Source organism: Triticum urartu, chromosome 2A, assembly GCF_056163025.1.
Source record: "Triticum urartu cultivar PI428250 chromosome 2A, HENAU_Tu73, whole genome shotgun sequence".
In the NCBI taxonomy this organism is placed as follows: Eukaryota; Viridiplantae; Streptophyta; class Magnoliopsida; order Poales; family Poaceae; genus Triticum; species Triticum urartu.
The window spans coordinates 202,506,607-202,524,317 of NC_141874.1; the positions used below are offsets into that span (position 1 = coordinate 202,506,607).

The 17,711-nt window shown below is 43.7% G+C and overlaps 1 protein-coding gene across 1 annotated transcript; it reads left to right on the forward strand.

The window, feature by feature from the left end:
- Window positions 1-11,885: 11,885 nt before the first annotated feature.
- Window positions 11,886-13,924, forward strand: LOC125541400 (uncharacterized). The gene is made up of 2 exons (XM_048704824.2): window positions 11,886-12,997; window positions 13,311-13,924. The coding sequence occupies exons 1-2, from the start codon at window positions 12,331-12,333 to the stop codon at window positions 13,709-13,711; spliced, it is 1,068 nt and encodes a 355-aa protein (XP_048560781.2). The 5' UTR covers window positions 11,886-12,330; the 3' UTR covers window positions 13,712-13,924.
- Window positions 13,925-17,711: the final 3,787 nt, after the last annotated feature.

Genomic DNA, 17,711 nt, shown 5'->3' on the forward strand with positions numbered 1-17,711 from the left:
CTCTTAAACTTAATACTCTAGATGCATGCTGGATAGCGGTCGATGTGTGGAGTAATAGTAGTAGATGCAAGCAGGAGTCGGTCTACTTGTCTTGGATGTGATGCCTATATACATGATCATACCTAGATATTCTCATAGCTATGCTCAATTTTGTCAATTGCTCAACATTAATTTGTTCACCCACCGTAATACTTATGCTCTCGAGAGAAGCCTCTAGTGAAACCTATGGCCCCCGGGTCTATTTTCCATCATATTAATCTTCCAATACTTAGTTATTTCCTTTGCCATTTATTTTACTTGCATCTTTATTTCTCTTTATCATAAAAATACCAAAAATATTATCTTATCATATCTATCAGATCTCACTCTCGTAGGTGACCGTGAAGGGATTGACAACCCCTTTATCGCGTTGGTTGCGAGGAGTTTATTTGTTTGTGTAGGTGCGAGGGACTCGTGCGTGGCCTCCTACTGGATTGATACCTTGGTTCTAAAAAACCGAGGGAAATACTTACGCTGCTCTACTGCATCACCTTTCCTCTTCAAGGGAAAACCAACGCAGTGCTCAAGAGGTAGCACCCCTCCCTCGTATATAAAGGAGGGGAGGAGGAGGGCTGGCCACAAGGGGCGCGCCCGAGGAGGAATCCTAGTCCTAGTAGGAGTAGGTTTCCCCCTTTCCTAGTCCAAGTAGGAGAAGAAGGAAGGAGAGGAAGAAGAGAAGGAAAGGGGGGGGGGGCTAGCCCTAGTCCAATTCGGTTTTGCCTAGGGGGGTGCGCGCCACCTCTTGGCCTGCCTCCTCTCTTCCACCACTAGGCCCATAAGTCCCAATAACTTCCCAGAGGGGGTTCCGGTAACCCCCGGTACTCCGAAAATTATCCGAAACAACCCGAACCATTCCGGTGTCCGAATGTAGCATTCCAATATATGAATCTTTATGTATTGACCATTTCGAGACTCCTCGTCATGTCCGTGATCACATCCGGGACTCCGCACAACCTTCGGTACATCAAATCACATAACTCATAATACATATTATCATCGAACGTTAAGCGTGCGGACCCTACGAGTTCGAGAACTATGTAGACATGACCGAGACTCATCTCCGGTCAATAAGCAATAGCGGAACCTGGATTCTCATATTGGTTCCTACATATTCTACGAAGATCTTTATCAGTCAAACCGCACAACAACATACGTTGTTCCCTTTGTCATCGGTATGTTACTTGCCCGAGATTCGATCGTCGGTATCATCATACCTAGTTCAATCTCGTTACCGGCAAGTCTTACTCGTTCCGCAATGCATCATCCCATGACTAACTCATTAGTCATATTGCTTGCAAGGCTCATAGTGATGTGCATTACTGAGAGGGCCCAGAGATACCTCTCCGAAAATCGGAGTGACAAATCCTAATCTCGATCTATGCCAACTCAACAAACACCATCAGAGACACCTGTAGAGAATCTTTATAATCACCCAGTTACGTTGTGACATTTGATAGCACACTAAGTGTTCCTCTGGTATTCGGGAGTTGCATAATCTCATAGTTATAGGAACATGTATAAGTCATGAAGAAAGTAATAACAATAAACTAAACGATCATAGTGCTAAGCTAACAGATGGATCTAGTCCATCACATCATTCTCTAATGATGTGATCCCGTTCATCAAATGACAACACATGTCTATGGCTAGGAAACTTAACCATCTTTGATTAACGAGCTAGTCAAGTAGAGGCATACTAGGGACACTCTGTTTGTCTATGTATTCACACATGTACTAAGTTTCCGGTTAATACAATTCTAGCATGAATAATAAACATTTATCATGCTATAAGGAAATATAAATAACAACTTTATTATTGCCTCTAGGGAATATTTCCTTCACATGTACCCTCGTAGACCGAAAGCGGAAGCGTTTGACAACGCGGTTGATGTAGTCGAACTTCTTCTCGTTCCGACCGATCAAGCACCGAACGTACGGCACCTCCGAGTTCTGCACACATTCAGCTCGATGATGTCCCTTGAACTCTTGATCTAGCAAAGTGTCGAGGGAGTGTTCCGTCAGCACGACGGTGTGGTGACGGTGATGGTGAAGTGATCCGTGCAGGGCTTCGCCTAAGCACTACGAAGATATGACCGAGGCGTAAACTGTGGAGGGGGGCGCCGCACACGGCTAACAATTGTTGGTGTGTGTTCTAGCGGTGCCCCCCTTCATATATATAGGTTGGAGGGGAGAATAGGCAGCCAAGGGGGCGCCCCAAGTAGGAGGAATCCTACTTGGGGTCCTCCCAATTCGGCCTCCCCCCTTTCCTATTCCTATTCGGAGTAGGAAGGGAAGATGGGGAAGGGGAAATCCTATTCCCTTTTTCTTTTCCTCCTTCCCCTTTTCTACTCCAATTTGGCCAGCCCATATGGGAGGGGAGCATCAGCCTCTTAGGGGCTGGTTTGTCCCCCTCTTGGCCCATTAAGGCCCATGTAGTTGCCGGGGGGATGCCCGGAACCCCTTCCGGTGACCCGATATGCACCCGGTACCCCCGGAACACTTCTGGTGTCCCAATATCATCGTCCAATATATGAATCTTCACCTCTCGACCATTTAGAGACTCCTCGTCTTGTCCGTGATCTCATCCGGGACTCCAAACAACATTTGGTCACCAAATCACATAACTCATATAATACAAAATCGTCATTGAACGTTAAGTGTGCGGACCCTACGGGTTCGAGAACTATGTAGACATGACCGAGACACCTCTCCGGTCAATAACCAACAGCGGAACCTGGATGCTCATATTGCTTCCCACATATTCTATGAAGATCTTTATCGGTCGTACCGTAATTGTTATTCCCTTTGTCATCGGTATGTTACTTACCCGAGATTCGATCATCGGTATCTTCATACCTAGTTTAATCTCGTTACCGGCAAGTCTCTTTACTCGTTCCGTAATGCATCATCCCGTAACTAACTCATTAGTCACATTGCTTGCATGGCTTATTATGATGTGCATTACCGGGGGGGGGGGGGCCAGAGATACTCTCTGATACTCGGAGTGACAAATCCTATTCTCGATCTATGCCAACCCAACAAACACCTTCAGAGATACCTGTAGAGCATCTGTATAATCACCCAGTTATGTTGTGACGTTTGATGTCACACAAGGTATTCCTGCGGTATTCGGGAGTTGCATAATCTCATAGTCAAAGGAATATGTATAAGTCATGAAGAAAGCAATATCAATAAAACTTAACGATCATTATGCTAAGCTAATGGATGGGTCTTGTCCATCACATCAGTCTCCTAATGATGTGATTCCGTTCATCAAATGACAACACATGTCTATGGTTAGGAAACTTAACCATCTTTGATTAACGAGCTAGTCTAGTAGAGGCTTACTAGGGACACTATGTTTTGTCTATGTATCCACACATGTATAAATTTTCCGGTTAATACAATTCTAGCATGAATAATAAACATTTATCATGATATAAGGAAATATAAATAACAACTTTATTATTGCCTCTAGGGCATATTTCCTTCAGTCTTCACATAGACGTATGCACATTGAGACCCTTACAGGCATGCTGATCGTTTCCAAAGGGCCACCCGAGGTACAACTCCCTGCAGCCGAGTTATTAGCCCGAAGAAGCTGGTAGGCAGCGCCTCGGCGGGCCATAGATTAATATAGAGGTCTTGGAGCGCCGGCCTCGCGATGCGGAGAAGCTCCACCAACTGCTTCATTCGATGATTCAGCATCTCTGGACCCAGCGACGCCTGGAATTGTTGACACAACGCCTTCTCCGCTGCATGGCCCTCCAGTTCGCCGAAGTGGTGGGTGGCATCCAGCACACTCTTCAGGAGATCCTCGAAGGCCTCTGTGGAGCGCCACAACTGGGTGAGCTCGACAAACCCTTTTCTGCCAAACACACATTGAAGTAAATATGGCTTACCCGCGGCAATCTGCTCCACTTGCTGGTGAACCTCGTGGTCGGCCCTGGGCTAGGTCTGGAGCTCAGAGTGTGCAAGACAGAGCTTCTTGATCTCTTCCTTTCTCTTCTTCTGCTGGGCCTGAAGGGTATCGCGTGCCTCAAACATACCCTTCAGGGTCTCCTCAACCTCCAGGACCCTCGCCTAGTCCTTGCCCCTAGCCACCTTTTCCGTCGCTAGGTCCTTCTCCACCTTTGCGGCCGCAGCCTTCTGCTGCTTGGCTTCTTGCCAAGCTTTCACAAGCTCGGCCTTGAGCCCCTCAAGCTCGAATAAAGCCACTGTCATTAAAACACCTCTGCATTAGTTTCTCTTGCACTAAGCTATTCTCGCATAGAGTACAATCAACAACGTTCTGGATTTTATCTTAGGATTGCTCGATCTATTTGTTCATCAGATCAAGGTCCTTCTTGGACCTCTCGCGCTTCTGGTTCATCTTGTCAGAGGTGGAGCTCGGAGCCGAGGTAGAAACCTGTGAACAAGTAGTTTAAAATTAGCCCCTGTACCAGTCATCAAAATTTTGAATATGTAGGCCATAGCCTTGGGGGCTGCTCATTGGCAAGCTTGTCGTATAGTGCTTCGATCCCAAGGCCGGTTTTTTCAAAACTAGCCTTGGGCTCGGGGGCTACACACTGGCTACACTGTCTAGATACCGTGACCGCAATACAAGAAAAAATGTCCTCAGACAGCTACACATAAACCTAAGCATGGAGGTTATTCTTAATAAGACTACAAAAGAATACCTCAAAGCTCGTGACAAGGCCCTTGAAGGCCTCATGCATTCCAGCCTCAGCAGGCCAGAAGCCCTGAAGCGCCACGCCGATTAACATGTGGTACTCTTCCTTAAGGGAGGAGCCCGTTAAGGCTGCCTCTATCTCTTCAGCCCACCCCACGATAGCCTGCTGATGACCCACAAGTATAGGGGATCTATCGTAGTCCTTTTGATAAGTAATAGTGTCGAACACAATGAGGAGCAGAAGGAAATGACAAGTGGTTTTCAGCAAGGTATTCTCTGCAAGCACTGCAATTATCGGTAACAAATAGTTGTGTGATAAGATAATTGGTAACGGGTAACAAGTAACAAAAGGAACTAAGGTGCAGCAAGGTGGCCCAATCCTTTTTGTAGCAAAGGACAATACTGGACGAACTCTTATACAAAGCAAAGCGCTCCCGAGCACACATGGGAATTATTGTCAAGCTAGTTTTCATCATGCTCATATGATTCGCGCTCGTTGCTTTGAAAATTTGATATGTGGGTGGACCGGTGCTTGGGTACTGTCCTTCCTTGGACAAAACTCCCACTTATGATTAACCTCTCTCGCAAGCATCCGCAACGAAGAAAGAAGAATTAAGATAAATCTAACCATAACATGAAACATATGGATCCAAATCAGCCCCTTACGAAGCAACGCACAAACTAGGGTTTAAGCTTCTGTCACTCTAACAACCCATCATCTACTTATTACTTCCCAATGCTTTCCCCTAGGCCCAAATAATGGTGAAGTGTTATGTAGTCGACGTTCACATAACACCACTAGAGGAGAGACAACATACATCTCATCAAAATATCGAAGGAATACCAAATTCACATGATTACTTATAACAAGACTTCTCTCATGTCCTCAGGAACAAACTTAACTACTCACAAAGCATATTCTTGTTCATAATCAGAGGAGTATTAATTATCATTAAGGATTTGAACATATAATCTTCCACAAAATAAACCAACTAGCATCAACTACAAGGAGCAATCAACACTACTAGCAACCCACATGTGCCAATCTGAGGTTTTGAGACAAAGATCGGATACAAGAGATGAAATAGGGTTTGAGAGGAGATGGTGCTGGTGAAGATGTTGATGGACATTGACCCCCTCTCGATGAGAGGATCCTTGGTGATGACGATGGCTTCGATTTGCCCCTCCGGGAGGGAAGTTTCCCCGACAAAATAGCTCCGCCAGAGCCCTAGATTGGTTCTGCCAAGTTCTGCCTCGAAACGGCAGCGCTTCATCCCGAAAACTTCCTTCCGATGTTTCCTGGTCAAAACACACCATAGAGCAGAAGATGGGCATCGGGGGCCTGCCAGGTGGCCCACAAGGCAGGAGGGCGCACCTAGGGGGGTAGGGCGTGCCCCTACCCTTGTGGATGGCTGGTGCCCCCCTCTGGTGCTTTCTTCGCCCAATATTTTTATATATTCCAAAATAATTCTCCCCGAAGTTTCAGGACTTTTGGAGTTGTACAGAATAGGTCTCTCAGATTTGCTCCTTTTCCAGTCCAGAATTCCAGCTGCCGTCATTCTCCCTCTTCTTGTAAACCTTGTAAAATAAGGGAGAAAAGGCATAAGTATTGTACCATAATGTGTACTAACAGCCCATAATGCAATAAATATCAATATAAAAGCATGATGCAAAATGGACGTATCACCTGCCTTGGGGCAGGAGGTGGGGGCGGCAGAACCTCAGAACCCAGCACTGAAGTGTTGGGCATAAGGGTCTCCAGCTGCAATGCCAGCGTCGGAGTCGATTTTGTCTAGGCCTATGTCTAGCCCAGCCCTTCTTGAACGACCTCGGGGACTCCGCCCCCATGGTCCTGTTGGACCAAGGTCTCAACCTCGGCCATAATGATCGCCCCACAGCCTCCATTGTATCGGCAAGAGGGGCCGGAGTGACGTATCCTCCCCAACTCCTCTTGAGCGGGAGGGGGAGTGACGGTGTCGAACGTCTCACTGGGCAGTGGCATCTCGTTTGAGGAGTCGCCACTGAGGCGTACCTTCGACGAACTGAACAAAAAACATTTATATGAATTATATCTCGACGGCTAAGTTACTGATAGTTTTAGTAAGTGACAATGACGTGCCTCTGGGGTGCGTACTTCTCCCTCCCCATAATGAGGGCATCATCGTCATTGTTTGAATTGTCGGGGAAGGTGAACTTCCCCAACAAGGCCGGCTTGTCGGCAGGCTCAGCGGAGGCTTTGCGTGGCCTCTTTAGACCCTGTGGCCATACCTCGGCCTCACTGTCCTCGAACGCCGCTCTCTTTCCCTTGAGAAAAGGGTTCTCACCCCCGTCCTCCTCCGCATCGTCGTCGTGGGTGTCCTCGAACCGGGTGACTGAGGTCTCCTAGATCCGATCAAACCTGCAAACCTAAATAATCCAAAAACTTCATCCACATAGATTAGATGCATTTCAGGATGTAATGTTCCATCTCCTGCATAAGGATTAGCTAGCAGTTTCTCTATCATACCCGAAGGAATTTCATAATAAATATTTTCAGTAGGTGCAGTAGGTTGAGGGGCAACTCTTTGCTCTTCTGGTCGGGGTGAAGATACCCCGAACAAACCCGTAAAGGATTATTTTCTATAGTAACAAGTGACAGTAAATTTCAGCACAATATATAAATGTTTCCTTACCAAATTCCACTCACCAAAGGCGCTTCACTCTCCAGCAACGGCGCCAGAAAAGAGTCTTGATGACCCACAAGTATAGGGGATCTATCGTAGTCCTTTCGATAAGTAAGATTGTCGAACCCAACGAGGAGCAGAAGGAAATGACAAGAGATTTTTAGCAAGGTATTCTCTGTAAGCACTGAAATTGTCGGTAACAGATAGTTTTGTGATAAGATAATTCATAAGGGGTAGCAAGTAACAAAAGTAACTAAGGTGTAGCAAGGTGGCCCAATCCTTTTTGTAGCAAAGGACAAGCCTGGATGAACTCTTATATAAAGCAAAGCGCTCCCGATGACACATGACAATTATTATTGTCAAGCTAGTTTTCATCATGCTCATATGATTCGCGTTTGTTACTTTGATAATTTGATATGTGGGTGGACCGGTGCTTGGGTGCTATCCTTACTTGGACAAGCCTCCCTCTTATTGTTAACCCCTCTCGCAAGCATCCGCAACTACTAAAGAAGAATTAAGATAAATCTAACCATAACATGAAACATGTGGATCCAAATCAGCCCCTTATGAAGCAACGCATAAACTTGGGTTTAAGCTTCTGTCACTCTAGCAACCCATCATCTACTTATTACTTCCCAGTGCCTTCCCCTAGGCCCAAACAATGGTGAAGTGTTATGTAGTCGACGTTCACATAACACCACTAGAGGAGAGACAACATACATCTCATCAAAATATCGAACGAATACCAAATTCACATGATTACTTGTAACAAGACTTCTCTCATGTCCTCAGGAACAAACGTAACTACACACAAAGCATATTCATGTTCAAAATCAGAGGAGTGTTAATTATCATTTAGGATCTAAACATATGATCTTCCACCAAATAAACCAACTAGCATCAACTACAAGGAATAATCAACACTACTAGCAACCCACAGGTACCAATCTGAGGTTTTGAGACAAAGATCGGATACAAGAGATGAACTAGGGTTTGAGAGGAGATGGTGCTGGTGAAGATGTTTATGGAGATTGACCCCCTCTCGATGAGAGGATCGTTGGTGATGACAATGACCATGATTTTCCCCTCCGAGAGGGAAGTTTCCCCTGCAGAACAGCTCCGCCGGACCCCTAGATTGGTTCTGCCCAAGTTCCGCCTCGAGACGGCGGCGCTTCCTCCCGAAAGCTTCTCCTTGATTTTTTTACAGGTCAAAACCCTTCATATAACAAAAGATGGGCACCGGTGGCCTGCCAGGTGGCCCACAAGGCAAGGGGCGCGCCCAGGGGGGTAGGGCGTGCCCCCACCCTTGTGGCTGCCGGGTGGGTCCCCTAAGGTGCCTTTTCGCCCAATATTTTATATATATTCCAAAATAATTCTCCATAAATTTTCAAGACTTTTGGAGTTGTGCAGAATAGGTCTCTTAGATTTGCTCCTTTTCCAGTCCAGAATTCCAGCTGCCGGCATTCTCCCTCTTCATGTAAACCTTATAAAATAAGAGAGAAAAGGCATAAGTATTGTACCAAAATATGTAATAATGGCCCATAATGCAATAAATATCAGTATGAAAGCATGATGCAAAATGGACGTATCATATACCTAGTTCAATCTCGTTATCGGCAAGTCTCTTTACTCATTCCGTGATACATCATCTTGCAACTAACTTGTTAGTCACTTTACTTGCAATCTTTTTGTGATGTGTATTACCAAGAGGGCCCAGAGATACCTCTTCGATATACGGAGTGACAAATCCCAATCTTGATTCATGCCAACTCAACAGACACCTTCGGAGATACCTGTAGAGCATCTTTATGACCACCCGGTTACATTGTAACGTTTGATGGCACACAAGGTATTCTTTCGGTATCCGGGAGTTGCATGATCTCATGGTCGAAGAAACATGTATTTGACATTAAGAAAGCAGTACTAATAAACTGAACGATCATATGCTATTCTAATGGTTGGGTCTTGTCCATCACATCATTCTCCTAATGATGTGATCCCGTTATCAAATGACAACTCATGTCTATGGTTAGGAAACCTTAACCATCTTTGATCAACGAGCTAGTCTAGTAGAGGCTCACTAGGGACACAGTATTTGTTTATGTATCCACACATGTATTTAAGTTTCCGGTCAATACAATTCTAGCATGAATAATAAACCTTTATCATGATTTAGGAAATATAATAATAACCATTTTATTATTGCCTCTAGGGCATATTTCCATCATAAACATCGTCTCCCTCATTCCTGTTACCATCGATCCGAGATCCACGGCTTAGGACCCCCCCCTACCCCGAGGTCTGCCGGATTTCACACCGACATTCGGCTTAGAGCAAAGCCTATCGACCAATTAGGCTGGGCAAGATAATTATGTTCTTCCTCCTTCCTACTACTGGCTCTAGATATAAAATAAGATGTTAGATCAAAAATGGAAAAATAATTTCAAAACAATAATTTATCTCTTACCAAATCAAAGAAAAACATGCCCTCTCTACCCTCAAGCAAAATCTTGGAGCTCTAATCATCCATGTCTTATATAGGACGATTAATGAAAATGTTACTTATTGACAACAAATAGGTAAAGTTAAATTTGCGATCAAATTTGATGAAAATACATGATAATTCCACGCTACCATCTCACTGGTTCCGTAAAAACCAAATCTTGCCCCTTCTACACAATGGCACTAAATTCTTCTTGCTCGATGCTAAATTAGAAATCCTAACTAGCTATTACACCTCTCTCCTGGGCACTTCTCACACCTGTTTTGGAACTTCTCTATAGCGGAGAATTACCTCCAAACTACCCCACAACTACATTATTGATGAACCCTCCTCCCACCAAGAAATCTTTGATGTCTTCAGATCAATGAATAATAACGCAAGCCCGAGACCAAATGGATTTGGCTCTATATAGCTTCTACCCTAAATTACGGAACATTGTTAAAGAAATGATCTACCACCTTTTCGATGAATTTTCCAAGAGGCACTCATCGCATTACTCCAAGAAATTGCCATATCCTTGCAAAACTGCCCCATTTAGGCCATTGCAAAAATTTCTAACAAATCAACTAAAACCTTTCATCCCGCTTCTAGTCCATGGTGATCAAATTGGTTTCCTATCTTAAAAATGCATCTCAGAGAATTTCCTCTATGATGCTGGCATAATCCATTGCTGCCAGAAACAAAAGCACTAACCATGGTTATAAAACAAGATTCCCAGTTTTTTATTTGGTTTGTTGGGCCTCTCGCATTGATATTCTTCGAGTTAGAGGCTTCCCCAAAAAATGGTGTTGACGGCCTACTCACCATTGGAAAGATTACCATTCTACTAAAGGGATGTCCTGATCCTTGGATCACTTACAAAAATGGTCTTCACTAGGAGAATCATTCCCGCCTATCTTTTCATCGTCATAGTAGACCTTTTGCAACGACTCACGCACCCACAAATGACCTTCTCCTTCATCCTCTAAATGCATTGTTACAACCACTGTGCTTTAATGCAATGATGATACCCTTATTGCAATCAAGGCCACAACATCTGCAATATCATGTCCTTTGTTTTAGTTATCTTGAGTAATGAAGAAGCAAGTACCTACTAAATCTTTGTAATGTGCTATTGTAGAAGTATCTATTGATGGAGGAAATCTTTGCTGACTCCCACCGAGGGCTTTCTCTTATGCAATACATGAGGACATGTCTGCCCGAGATTTCTTGGGCATGATGACACTTGGTGAAGCATTTCACCTTTCCCTGTCCATGCAAGCTCATAACAAAGTACGTCAAATCCAAGATCTTATTGCACACATGGGTAATGGCTCTCATCCCGAGGACAAAGGTATATAGGCGTATATTTAGGGATCTAGTAAATAGACGCCACGGCGATACTAACTACAAATGTTTCTTCAGAGATATTAAAGCACACAAGACATACCTGTGATTGTGAAAATCCAAATCGAGCATGAAAATTAAAGTTTTTGGTGGGCTTCTCCTCTCGGATCGTCTCAACATCAGAAACAATCTCAACACCGTCACTACAATATTGGAGATGACCATGACTGCTTATTGTGTGGGCAACCGATTGAGGAAACTATACATCATATGATATTCAAATGCCAATTCAGTGCAGGCTGCTAGTCGAAGCTGGGCCTTCTTTGACTACAAACGTTTTAAATTATGTTGTTACGTACAGAAGTAATTATAAGTTATCAGAATACATTTCATGAATTTTTTTGTGATATCAAATCGAGTCGATGTTGGTGTTTTTTTGTATAATGATGACAAAATGTATAAATACATGGCTAATGACTCTAAAATGGCGCCCAATATCAATTAGAGGGACCAGTTTCCAAGGCTTTGTTTGTGGTTCATGAATCATCGTTTGCTAAATTTTTTTGGAAGTCAGCCGAACTTAGTTTATAAGAAAAAAAGGTTGGCCATATAAATGGAAAAATATGCGAAGTCTTAGTGGACAAAAAGGATTATTGCAATACACACGCCAAACACAATTTAATTATCCTATGGAAATTTTGTTAATCTACATACAAAATAGGTCATTTCTCTATAATCATTTGGTTAATGCAATCAAACCCGGGTTGCTGGAGCTAAGGGGTGAAAGGAAAAGAGCACAGTTTAGGGATGGTGGAGCTGTGCAAAATGCGTGACTGATGCCTAGCTAGGAAATTACCAAAACTAAGCTGTGGGTCGAACAAATTCACCAAATGCATTCATGCGCGACGCATGAGAAGCTGGCGCGAGCAAATTAAGCATGGAGGTACGTAGTTGCCGGACGCGTGCTGCATCTCCAGGTCGCGCGCTAACTGATTCAGTTTGTATGTCGCGTGCACTCGATCTGCGCGCGAGAACATGTACGCTCAATTTGCCCATATATACCACCTTTCTTCTGCAAAGCCAGCCACACCATCGATCTCCATCTCCACAAATTTCACCGGAGAAGCATGGCCTCCATGGCGGTGGCCAGGATCGCCGCCGTCTTGACCGTGGCGGCGCTCTTCGCCGCGGCGGGGGCAGCGGATCCCCAACCCGCAAAGGGAGCACATTGCTGGCAGTGCTACTCTTCCTGCATGCACAAGTGCGACGGCTACCGTGATGCCGCCGCCCGCTCCGTCAATCGTACTCAGCCCGCCGTCCACACAACCGTCGACGATGGTGCAGCAGCCGCCTCCATCCCCGTCAACTCTATCGATGGCACTGCAGCAATCACACACTCCACCGATGGCACTCTAGCCGCTGTCGACAAAACCGATGGTGCAGTCGCCCATATCGCCGACGGCTACGACGACAGGGACGACGATGACAAGGGCGACAAAAAGGATGACGATGACTACGGTGATAAGAATGACAAGGACGACGATGATAAGGATGACAAGGATGACGACGATGATGATAAGGACGACAAGGACGACGACGACAACGACGATGATAAGGACGACGATGATGAGAATGATGATGACGATGACGACGATGACGACCACGACGACAGCCGCAGCGACTGGCGGAAGTACTTCAAATGCAAGAAGATGTGTATCGTGGACTGCTACAGGAGCCTGCCGCCGGTGTGCTACAAGATGTGCATCTCGGAGACCTGCCTCAATCACCCACCATGTACGTAGTCCAAAAAAGCAACATGCGCCTTACCTGGCCTGTTTATTTGGGCTTTTACTTATTCTTTTATAGTTTTTCCACCTTACCAAAAAAGTCACTAAAGCTTCTAAATAGGGTTTTTTTTGCTTCGGCTCTTGTCTTATGAGTATATACCAAAAGCCGAAGCAAAAAAAAAACACCTATTTAGGAACTTTTTTGGTTTTTTACCAAAGTGAAAAAGCTAAAAAAGTAGAAGCAAAAACCCAACCAAAGAAGGTCATAAATTGCGCGTATATATAAGAATCATTCCATTTACCATGCCTTTGATTTACAGATAAACAAGCGGATTGCTACAAATCATGCGGGCACAAATGCTTGGACCACCACCACCACCACCACCATCACCACCACCACCCAAGCCCGGGTCCAAAGCCCCCAAGTCCGAAGCCACCAAAGCCGGAGCCAAAGCCGACGCCACCAAAGCCCACACCTCCAAAGCCCGCTCCACCGAAGCCCATGCCGCCACCGTCACCCATACCGCCGCCGTCGCCCATGCCGCCAAAACCAACCCCGCCGAAGCCGCTGCTAAAGCGGCCGTGCCATCCTAATGCACCTAAGCCAAGGCTACCGTGTCCGTCGAAGACTAACTCGAAACCGAAGGCAAAGTCGAAGCCGAAGCCACCGTGCCCGTCACCAGCCACTGTATCTGTGTCGACCAACACTAGCAACAACTGATGGTTATACACCATGACGTCTATGCGCACATATTTGAAACAGAGCTTGTCATATATATAGCACAACAATATTTAGAGCCATTATGAGTATATATAGATTATTGTATAAGGTTACTCTATAGATGAAGAACTAATTCATCAGCTCTAGCTAAGCTGGGTACAGAGCTAATTCATCAGCTCACCAGTGATCATGTGTGTTGCTGAATATCTCATCTATGTGCGTGTTGTGTAATGAGATTAATGTGGGAATACACCATGGGCGGAGTCAGGATTTGAACATAGGGGGGCTAAGAGGACAATGCACATGCAAAAAATGCAGCACCAACGTATATATCATTTCTTTATTTCTTTAATATAGTGTCGATATCAAACAAATAATGACAACATTTGTTTTGCAATTACATTGAAATAGCTACATTTTTTATCAGCTTAGATGTATATCTACGCACAACAGGCCTATCAAACCATCAAACGTCGAGCTTTGTAGTAATCCACTCCTAAAATATATACAAGTAGCTATGCATTCTCATCAGTGAAGTGGGTGGTTAAAACAAATGGCTTCAATTTTTTGTTACAGTTTTGCTAAAGCACATCTAGATGTGTCATAAGTATTGCACATCTAAATGCTATGTCATTGATCTTACGTTGAGATCCGTGTGGATATTTTCTTTTTCTTTTTTTTTTTCGCTTTATGCTTGATTCACTCATTTAGATGTGCAATAACTAAAGCACATCTAAATGTGCCCTAGACACACCCGTAAAGTTAATATATCGATGTACCATACAATAGGTTCAGCTTAGACAAACCCACAAGCCGTGTTGTGAAAGCCGAGAGGGGGAGATGTTTGCCAATTAGTAGACCAGCTTGTGGAGTTGTGGTAGATTCATACCGGGCGTGCGGGATCCTTCGTCAGTCAGGTCGTTGCTGATGCTCATGAGGTCTGCCGCTCAATTAAGCCCTAGCTCGGTGGCGATGGCAGCTGAAACGGTTGAGGATTGTGGAGAAGTGGAGTTGGGCAATAGCGATGTATTGTGGCAATGCTCTGTATTGGTCCAATCAACGAGTACGTAGACCAGCAGATCGACCAGATTGCAGTACGTGCCCTGTGGGCTATCAATTATGGGCTTGGGCTTCTCAAAACTAGATACATAGAGGTCAGGTCAAACGTGTACGCTAATGGTCCGAATCACTAATTAAAGAGTATTCCTATCAAAGATCACTCCTACCATTTTAGATTGCGACAACCGACGCATTGCATGTGCGTCACTTGTCGCAACTTGAGATTTTTTTTCATACATCCGGTTATTCAAAATATTTTATCTCTTAAACCGTGCATTCAAATCTCGACTCTTTTTCATCATTGGATTTCTCGCATCGAGATCTATAAAATTAGATCACATGTTGATAGGTTTTGACAAACTTTTTATCACGAAAAAATTAGACGGAAAAACTGAACCTGGAGCACGTTTTTTTCCTTTTCAAAAGAGGCATGGCCGTGCCTCTCACGAAAGCACAATCGTGTCTCTCCCGAAAGCAAGATCGTCCCTCTTGTGGAAGAAGAAGAAAAATATTTTTTTCGTTTCCGAGAGGCACGGCCATGCCCCTCGCGAAAGTACAACCGTGCCTCTTTTGGAAGGAAAAGTACAGAAAACTTATTTTTTTCGTTTTCAAGAGTCATGGTCGTGCCTCTCGCGGAAGAAAAAAAACGCGGTTTTTTTCCGTTTACGAGAGGCATGCTCGTGCCTCACGCGAAAACAAAAACCGTGCCTCTCGCGGAAGAAAAAAAACAGAAAACATGTCTTTTTTTCGTTTTCGAGAGGCACGGCCGTGCCTTTTGTGAAAGCAAAATCGTGCCTCTCGCGAAAGGAAAAAACAAAAACATGTTTTTTTTTTCGTTTCTGAGAGGCATGGCCATGCCTCTCATGGAATCAAAAAAAAGAACGTGTTTTTTGGTGTAAATTTTTTGAAAAAAATGGTCCAAAGGCTAAGGAAGACTAGTGGAAAACGAAAAGGTCAAAAAATCAGAAAAAAAACCATTTAAAAAGCCAAAAAAACATGCGAAAAAAATAAAAAATCAAATCAAAGAAAGTGCCCAGAGCGTGACATGTGGCAGCGGCTAAGCGCACCCCGAAGTGATCCTCGGGAGGCTCCCGAAGGAGCGCTCGCCAATTAGTTGCTCCCCTAATGGCCAGATACTTATAATCTCTATTTTGTCTACTAAAAAGAGATAATATCACCGGGAGTCATACAACTCGTGTTTGATATTCAGTTTGGTTACAAGACTTGTCAAATACGAAATTGTGGTCACATAACTTGTCATTTCATGCAAATACGGTCATTTCGTCAGTATCCCGTGCTTACGTGACAAGCCAGTGGGGCTATGGCCTAATATTAGTGACTGAAACAAATTGGTGCAAGAAATGAGAAATAAAAAGGGTGCCCACTGTCATTGACCAAAACAAAATTGGTGCAAGAAATGAGAAATACAGAAGGCTTGGTCAGGGTTTAAGCTCACGACTTCATATACATCAACGCACTAGCGAACCACTTCACCAAGCACAATTTCATGCCTTTGTGGAGATACATTTACTTTTATACTGAACTCACATTATTTTTATCGATTCTGTTTGGCCAGAAAAATAGGTTTCTGAAAATCACTTTCCGCCAGAAATTTTCAAATGAAATTCGTTTTTAAAGAAGGGTCGGAATGTATAATGTTTAACCCAAAACTACACAAACTTGTTCATGAGCAAGATTTCTTTTGATTCTGTTTTTTTTTGAAGGAGTTGCAAAATCCGGTTTTCGAAATATTTCGGCAATTCCGGGTTTTTTTCGCCTGAAATTTTGAAATACATTTTGAGTTCAATTTTTAATGTCTAAATATATTTAGTTTAACACATCTACTATATCTAAATAGCTAGCCCCCACTACTAGATTTCTCTCAACATGCATGCTTCCACATCACTTTAATTATTTATAGCCATCCGATCAAAATCGTGTGACCTTAGAAGTCATCCATGTATTCACAACTTACACTTCTTGCATTAATCTATCCATGCAAACCATGCCACTTCATTAGGTCTTGCATGTCCTTTTTTCCGGGAAATAAAGTCATGCATGTTAGTCACAGTTTAAATTTTTGCGTTAATTTTTGTGTTGTCAGGAACGCTATATGTGTGGGACCCTTGAAGCAAAAATATATTGTTTGTGCTTCACATTTTTGTTAAAATATGGTGTCACATTATGTCAAATCCAAAATATCTTTTTTATACCTTATTCTGTCACATACTTTGCATGTTTTATTCCTTTTTAAATGTAAACACACAACATCTTTCGTATTTTCATTAGTTTTAGTTGCTCGTAAGCACTTACTAATGCATTTGTCTTAACATGCATGGTTCCCACGGCAACACGCGGGGGCATCATCTAGTTCCTTTAAATAAGTGCTTCCTGTACAGTGGTCAGCCCGACTCCTTTCCTATTGGAAGTCGCGAGTCCAATTCATTGTTGCAGCACGCAAAACAATATTTTAAATAATGTAATTTTTTTAAATGAGGGTGAATAACACAATTTTTTCCTCAAAACAGGGTCTGATATTGTATGCCCATACGAGGATTTAAGTTACGTTCATGTATTGTTAGACTAGTTTCTCTCGTTTAAATTCAAAACTTTTGGGCGCTCAATTTTCTCTCTTAATGGAAATTTGGTTAGAGAAAAAATATTTGCATATGAGTAGTCATCATTGCAAATAAATAAATTTTCAGTGTTTCTCTTTATGGACACAAATAGGTACTTGTGTGTGTTATTAGGTGCTCGTGGGTTCGCCTTTGTTGGTAACTAAATAAATTCGAGGGCTCCTGTGCAAAAAAAAAAAAACACGGGTACATTGCCCTGAAGCGATATCTGTCACTGACAGCGCGCACGTGCCTGTGTGGCATGCCACGCCTGTTGCATATACGAGCGCAAACAGCCGGAGTGAGTGTATTTGCACCTAAACACA

Excerpts from the sequence above, each read along its gene's own strand:
- LOC125541400 (XM_048704824.2), top strand. The coding sequence starts at position 12,331 with ATGGCCTCCATGGCGGTGGCCAGGATCGCCGCCGTCTTGACCGTGGCG. Across the intron at positions 12,998-13,310 it reads CTGCCTCAATCACCCACCAT|ATAAACAAGCGGATTGCTAC; the intron begins GTACGTAGTCCA and ends TTTGATTTACAG.